Here is a 7,748-nt window from a genome sequence, read left to right as displayed (position 1 = left end):
ACCATCATCGCCTCCTTACTAGACCACCTGCACATACTCTTCAGTCGGGGCTCCAGCGCCCTGATCTTACAATTTGATCTAAGCAGTGCGTTTGACCTAGTTGACCACACTATTCTCCTGGAATGCCTGGCCCACATTGGAATCTCAGACCGGGTACTCAGCTGGTTCCAAGGGTTCCTACGAAACAGATCCTACAGGGTACACAAAAATGACAACTTCTCCTACAGCTGGGTGAACTCCTGCGGTGTACCACAAGGCTCCCCCTTATCCCCCACCCTGTTCAATATCTACCTCGCCTCTCTCAGTAACCTCCTTCACAAACTTAAGCTCAAATTCTTCATCTATGCAGATGACATCACAATTGTCATCCCCCTAACCAGTCTATCCCAGGATCTTCTCAACTACATAACTAGCATACTCAGCCAGATAGAACTCTGGATGCTCTCCTTCAAACTAAAGCTCAACCCAGACAAAACAAAATTCTTTCTAGCCACCCCCAAAGACAAAATCAAAGACACCACAATCCAGGTGAAAGGATTGGTTTTCCCACTCGAACAAACATTAAAAATACTAGGAGTCACGCTTGACAAACATCTATCCCTAGAAAATCACACCGACCTCATTGTCAAGAAAGGCCTTTCAGCACTCTGGAAACTCCGTACCATAAAGAAATACTTCGATGACACTGCATTTCGACTATTAGTTCAATCCTCTATCCTCAGCATACTGGACTATTGCAATATCATTTACCTAAGCTCCACAAAGAAAATCACCAGAAGACTAAAACTGATTCAAAACACAGCTGTCCGCCTCATTTTCGGCCTGAACAAATGGGAACACATCACCCCCTTCTACCACCAACTGCACTGGCTACCCTTCGAATCCCGAGTCCTCTTCAAGTTCGCCTGCATCTGTTACAAGACAGTATTTGGTCTCTCACCAAAATACCTCTCCCCACATTTCAATATGTATTGCACGAACAAGAAATCCCGCAGAATCCAGTTGTTTACCTTCCCCTCCATAAAATCATGCCAGCTCAAAAGATTCATCGACAAAACCTTCGCCTTCCAGGCGGCTAGGCTGAACCCTTGGCTAGCCCAAATGATGCTAGAGGCCCCAACCTACCTAGACTTCAGAAAACTTCTCAAAACACACCTCTTCCGCGAACAAGACCCTTAGTCCTTACTCCCCGCATACACTCCAACCCCCCCCCCACCCCCACCTCCCTCTCCCCCCCTCTCCTGGTTTCCCACTCCCTCCATTTTATCTTCTAACCCAACTATGATAAACCTGTGCCTCCTTCCGCGCTACCTGCAATTCCGATAAAATTTTTGTAAATCCGGGCTCAGACCGGATCCTAATGTAACGAATGTAAACCGCCTAGAACTCTTTGGGTATGGCGGGATATAAGAACCTAATAATAATAATAATAATAATAATAATAATCTCATGTATATCATTGGGGAAATCCTGAATACCCGACTGGATTGCGGCCCTCAAGGAGGGAATTTGAGACCCCTGATTTACAGGCACTTGGGACCTGGGTTGGCCACAGTTGGAAACAGGATACTGGGCTTGATGGACTTTCCCTCTGAACCAGTAGGTGCAGCTCTTATGTTCTTACATCTAATGCAGGGATCTCAAAGTCCCTCCTTGAGGGCCGCAATCCAGTCAGATTTTCAGGATTTCCCCAATGAATATGCATGAGATGCATATTCATTGGGGAAAACCTGACTGGATTGCGGCCCTCAAGGAAGGACTTTGAGATCCCTGATCTAATGTCTGTACTAGAGCAGTGGTTCCCAACCCTGTCCTGGAGGACGCCCAGGCCAGTTGGGTTTTCAGAATAGCCCTAATGAATATGCATGGGAGAGATCTGCATATAATGGAGGTGCCAGGCATGCAAATCTGCTCCATACACATTCATTAGGGCTATCCTGAAAACCGACTGGCCTGGGGTCCTCCATAAAAGTGCCAATTTGTAGAAAGTAACTTCTATGTTTTGACCTTGTTTCAGATCATTGATTGAGCCACAATGCACGTCATTCTTTTGGATGGGCCGAGAACTTTTCACCATTAATAGTCCTAAAGCTTTATAGCAGGGGTCTCCAAAGTCCCTCCATGAGGGCCGAATCCAGTCAGATTTTCAGGATTTCCCCAATGAATATGCATTAAAAGCAGTGCATGCACATAGATCTCATGCATATTCATTGGGGAAATCCTGAAAACCCCTACTGGATTCGGCCCTCAAGGAGGAACTTTGGAGACCCGTGCTCTATAGAGAGGGAGGGGGGTGTTCCTTAACTCTCTATTCCAGGGGTGTCAAAGTCCCTCCTCGAGGGCCGGAATCCAGTCGGGTTTTCTGGATTTCCCCAATGAATATGCATTGAAAGCAGTGCATGCAAATAGATCTCATGCATATTCATTGGGGAAATCCTGAAAACCCCTATTGGGACTTTGGAGACCCGTGCTCTATAGAGAGGGAGGGGGGTGTTCCTTAACTCTCTATTCAGCACATTTTATGAAGGACAGAATTGAGAAGCTCTGACTCACAGCCCTCTCCAGTTAGGTCAGAGAGAAAGCTATGCAGTAGCAATCCAGTATCCATAGCTTACCTGGACTGCAGCAAGCTCAACCCCTTCCCACCTTGTGCTAATTAACACCTTCCCCAGCCCTAGATTTGGGATATAAGACTCAGCTGAAGAGCCTTCCTCCCTATTGCAGTGAGTCTAGTAGGTGGTTGGTGGTTTCTTTTCTCTTTGGCTACCATGAGTGTTGAACCGGGGAAAAAGAAAGTGAAAAATGTTGGTGAGAAGAAAGTCTCCAAGAGAAAAGGGAAGAGGAGAGAGACCTACTCTGTCTACATCTATAAAGTGCTGAAGCAGGTAAAGGAGGAGGGGAGTATAGGAGGGAATGCTGAAAAGTTCTCAGCCCAACCAACTTCCTCAATTCTGTAGCCAAAAAGTGTTATCTTATTTAGTTAAGTGCCAATTTGTAGAAAGGACGTTCTATGTTTTGACCTTGAACCAAATGCAAGTCATTCTTTTGGATGGACCAAGAACTTTTCACTATTAATAGTACTAAAGCTCTATGGAGGGAGGGGGTGTACCTTAACTCTATTCAGCACATTTTATGAATGCAATAGTGAACTGTGTATTATCTGTTTCTGATACTCTGATGTGGGGGTAGTGTTGGCGCTAAAGGCCCACTATTCTTGACTCGGGCCCACTGTGCAACAGCAGTCCACTGCCTTCTCTCAATTCTGTGGCCTCCTGGTATCTGCCCTCCTATCTCTGAATCCCTGTCTCTCCCTGGCATATCTTACAGGCATCCTTGGTGCCAGAAGTGATTTGCTTTTGCTGCTGGCACTGACCCCCCCCCCCCCCCCAGGTTTCCCTCTGCCATAGGCCACTTATTGATGTCACTTCCTGTTGTTTTTCTAGCAAAGGGAAACCTGGGGGCTGGGACCAGTGCTGGCAGCAAAAATGAATCGCTGCTGGTGCCAGGAATGCCTCTAAAGTATACTATAGAGAGATGGGGTTCAGAGGTGGGAAGGCAGATGCCAGGCGACTATGAAGTTAAGAGGAGAGATGTTGGATGCAGGGTAGGTGTCAAAGGTTATATTCTTCCCCCCCCCCCCCCAATATGTCATGGAGAGGGGATGAGGGAGAAGGGCCCTATCCAAAATACTGGGTCTGGCTATGCCACTGGTGGGGGTAGAATAAAGCGGACCCAAGTATAGCTCTGTATTTACCTCACTGTAGCCACAAAACCCTGTAGCGCAGTGTAAGGCATATTTATGTAGAGCTGGAGGAACTGGTTACTACATATAGATATACACAGTGCTGTCTATTAAACGTATAGGGGGAAATCCCTCCCTAACAGAGCTTATAATCTAATCAAGATGATGGCAGAGAGGGGTTTTATACCCCCACCCCCTCATACTCTCTGACATGTGCCTATTTGGAACAGTTGTAGGAAGGGCTACTGGGCTTGATGGGCCCAGTAAGGCTGTTCTTAAGTCTCGGACACCCACTTCAGTTTTGTTGGAGTATTCCCAGTGGGAATCTGGTCACAGGTCTCTTAACCTGGCTTAACTCCATCCTACGCACATATGGAGTTGAACATACTCTTCGCTTCACAGGGAAAGAAGCTGGGGGCTCCCCTCTTGGGTGCCTTTCCTTGTGTGACACATAGGTCAGTCTACTCCACCATCTCTCTTGAGAGAGTAGCTTTGTAAATCCATGGCCCTGAGTGCTGTTGTGGCTTTCTTCTAGGTTCATCCAGACACTGGCATCTCCAGCAAAGCCATGAGTATCATGAATTCCTTTGTGAACGATGTCTTTGAGCGCATTGCTACAGAGGCCTCCCGTCTGGCCCAGTATAACCAGCGAGCCACCATCACTAGTCGGGAGGTGCAGACAGCGGTGCGTCTGCTACTGCCAGGAGAGCTGGCCAAGCATGCGGTGTCGGAGGGCACGAAGGCAGTCACCAAGTATACCAGCAGCAAGTGAAACGAATGTCATGGTAGTGACCAATTGAAGGCTGAGCCAACAGGCTTAATTCATTCTGCAATAAAGCCTTCAATCCTTTACCTGCCCTCTGCCTCTGTGTTCTTTCTATCGTGTTAGTCTACTGGAGATGATGCTTCCTGAGGGTTAGTGCTGCTCATGCCATAAATGAGCTTCATTCCTTAATGGCATGTGATCTCTCAAACTTGTGTATGACTTCACACTATCTTATCTGAGATCATGGTGGAAGGTGGTGGGATCTCGCTCCTCTGTAAGCATTTCAGTGGAGATGTTTGGCCTATAGCAGAAATCTGAGCTCAGGCAGCCTGAATCCTTCCACTTAGGGAACATCAAAGGAGCAAATCTACATCGGGTGTTTACTTTTCTCCAGCAGCTCTGAAGAGAAAAGCCAGGTGGGGTTGTTAGTGACTTTGGTATTCTAGCAGGTCTTAAGAACAAGTCATAAGGCAAGAGAGATTCTTGTAGATTAGCAATCTTGGATAATTTTGGCACCTATGCCTCTCTGGTTATGAATTGGGTCTTAACTCCATTTTTTTTTTCTTTACAAGCGATTTGACAGGAGGAAGAGGTGTTACTGAAGAACCAATGCTCACCTTGGGCATCTTCTCTTTCTTCAAATTGCTACTAAGAGGCTGCATCTTTGTGGTAGCAACTACTCCCATTCTCTCCCCATGTCTCCCACAAATCCTAAAGGGGGGTGTTCAAAAGTCACCCTCAAACTGCAGTCAATGTTGCAAACTATCTCTGCCACCTGCTATGCCACTTGTAGATACAAACAAACTTTGAAAATGTCTTACACAAACTCTAGAATCTTAAGATGGGGGAAAATTTAAAGTATATAGCATGAAATGAAGAGGAAGATTTAATAGGCATTGGAAATCTGGTGCAAGGAGGGTAACTTACGGAAGACTTTAGCTGGGTACAAATTGTATTGTAAGTGAATACCAACCCTCCCAGGGAATTCAGTCAAGAAATCAGCAGGACCCAGTAACGTGGCATCAATTTTGGAAAGAAAGTGTGTGTGTGATGGGAAAGAGTGCTGGTGGAAACGAACAGCCAGCCAGACGATATGCTGGAAGATGGCACTAGACTGGGTGACTGGATAAATGTCAAGTGGGAAACCCTAGAGAAGCAAATTATTGCTTTTGGCAGAGACTAGTTAAGAACAAGAGGTCCATCAAGCCCAGTATCCCGTCTCCAACTGTGGCCAACCCAGGTCTCGACTACCTGGCAAGATTCCAAGGAGTAAGCAGTGAATTTCCACAAGTTCATCTTAATAATGGCTTATCATTTTGGTAGCACTGTACATTTAACATGCAATAGATGGCCCCTGCTCTGAAGAGCTGACAATCTAATTTTGACAGGGTTGGGGAGATTCTGTAGAGAGAATGATAGCTGAGCAGGGCACTATGTCCATCCTAACTGCCTTTACGACATTCCCTGATAAAGAATGATAGATTAGTCTTGTTTTAAATCTACTACTTAATAGCTTCATTGCATGCCCCCTTGGCTTTATCTGCCATCATGTTTCTATGTCTTAGTATTTTTGGAGAGAGTAAACGAGCAATTAACATTTTACCTGTTCCACTCCACGTTTAATATTTATTTTATATACTGCCTGTTAATTGTCTAAGTGGTTTATATTCAGGTACTTGGTCTTTATCTGTCCAGTGGGACTTTCCCATGGTCACAAGGAGCAGCACAGGGTTTGAACCCACAACTTCAGGGTGCTGAGTCTGTAATGTTCTTTAAAAACAAAATCTTAGATGTATGAACAACAGTACCTTCACCCTCACCCAACTTTGATTTCCAATCAGAACTCCACGAACAAGAATCAAAAGTAGACATGCTCTGGAACCATTTTGAACCTCCAAACTGGCACCAATTCCTAACCCTATTCAACAAATATACCAAATCAAACTGCCTACTGGATGTATGTCCTTCCAAGACCATGACAGCAGCCACTCTAGATTTTAAAAAGGATCTTTTTACCTGGATAGCAACCACTCTCACTGAAGGAACATTCCATGAGGAAATGGGTCATATACTAATCACACCCTTTCCAAAAGACCAAAAAAAACCTCCCTAGCCCAAAAAAACAACTACAGACCAATAGCAAGCATCCCCTTATTCACCAAGCTACTCGAAGGACTGGTCAATTTGGAGCTAGTAGACTACCTAGACAAATTCAACATCCTCAGTGAACACCAATCGGGATTCAGAAAAGGTTTTAGCACTGAGACAGTCCTAGCCTCGATCCTTCATCACCTATACGGCTTATTCAGCAAAGGAACAAGTGCTCTGATTTTACAACTAGATTTCAGCAGCGCTTTCGATCTGGTTGACCACGAAATAATGCTACACTGTCTAGACGGAATAGGAATCGCAGGAAGAGTAAGAAACTGGTTACAGGGTTTCCTAACAAAAAGATCCTACTGGGTGAATAGTGGAGGGACATACTCAAACACCTGGAAAAACCCCTCGGGAGTACCACAAGGCTCACCGCTGTCTCCTACTCTATTCAACATCTACATATCAAAACTCTACTTTTCAAAAAATTTATCCAGATATCTTAACCCAACCCTTCCCCCTCCTCCTAGATAAATTCTCCCCCAAAACCTCCACTTAAATAATCTCTTCCTCCCCAAAACACCAACCAAGTAGTCAGATCCCTGAAATGTAATATAATCTTATTTATACCCAAATTGTAATCTATTTGTTATATCACACAGTAATGTACAGTCAATTTAATATCCAATTTGCAAGTTCTTCCGGAATTAATCCAGCTACCTCTCCTCCCTTGTAACAAAAAAAAACCCAAACAACCAATACTGTTGTAACTTCACTGGAAATGTCCATAGTAACATAGTAGATGACGGCAGATAAAGACCCGAATGGTCCATCCAGTCTGCCCAACCTGATTCAATTTAAATTTTTTTTTTTTTCTTCTTAGCTATTTCTGGGCGAGAATCCAAAGCTTTACCCGGTACTGTGCTTGGGTTCCAACTGCCGAAATCTCTGTTAAGACTTACTCCAGCCCATCTACACCCTCCCAGCCATTGAAGCCCTCCCCTGCCCATCCTCCTCCAAACGGCCATACATAGACGCAGACCGTACAAGTCTGCCCAGAAACTGGCCTAGTTCAATCTTTAATATTATTTTCTGATTCTAAATCTTCTGTGTTCATCCCACGCTTCTTTGAACTCAGTCACAGTT

General features: G+C 45.0%; 1 protein-coding gene across 1 annotated transcript; it reads left to right on the top strand.

The window, feature by feature from the left end:
• The first annotated feature begins 2,698 nt into the window (after positions 1-2,698).
• LOC117355693 (late histone H2B.L4) lies at positions 2,699-4,599 on the top strand. Its single transcript, XM_033934619.1, has 2 exons — positions 2,699-2,885; positions 4,278-4,599. Exons 1-2 carry the CDS (start codon positions 2,769-2,771, stop codon positions 4,512-4,514), a joined length of 354 nt encoding a protein of 117 aa, XP_033790510.1. The 5' UTR covers positions 2,699-2,768; the 3' UTR covers positions 4,515-4,599.
• The last annotated feature ends 3,149 nt before the right edge of the window (positions 4,600-7,748 follow it).

Source organism: Geotrypetes seraphini, chromosome 2 (assembly GCF_902459505.1).
Source record: "Geotrypetes seraphini chromosome 2, aGeoSer1.1, whole genome shotgun sequence".
Taxonomy (NCBI): Eukaryota; Metazoa; Chordata; class Amphibia; order Gymnophiona; family Dermophiidae; genus Geotrypetes; species Geotrypetes seraphini.
Note: the sequence above shows the minus strand (reverse complement) of the source record. Positions and strands in the feature narration are given on the sequence as shown.

Bases quoted from the DNA above. Each gene is read 5' to 3' on its own strand.
- LOC117355693 (XM_033934619.1), top strand. From the start codon at position 2,769: ATGAGTGTTGAACCGGGGAAAAAGAAAGTGAAAAATGTTGGTGAGAAG. The intron at 2,886-4,277 runs GTAAAGGAGGAG...GCTTTCTTCTAG, and splicing joins TCTATAAAGTGCTGAAGCAG to GTTCATCCAGACACTGGCAT.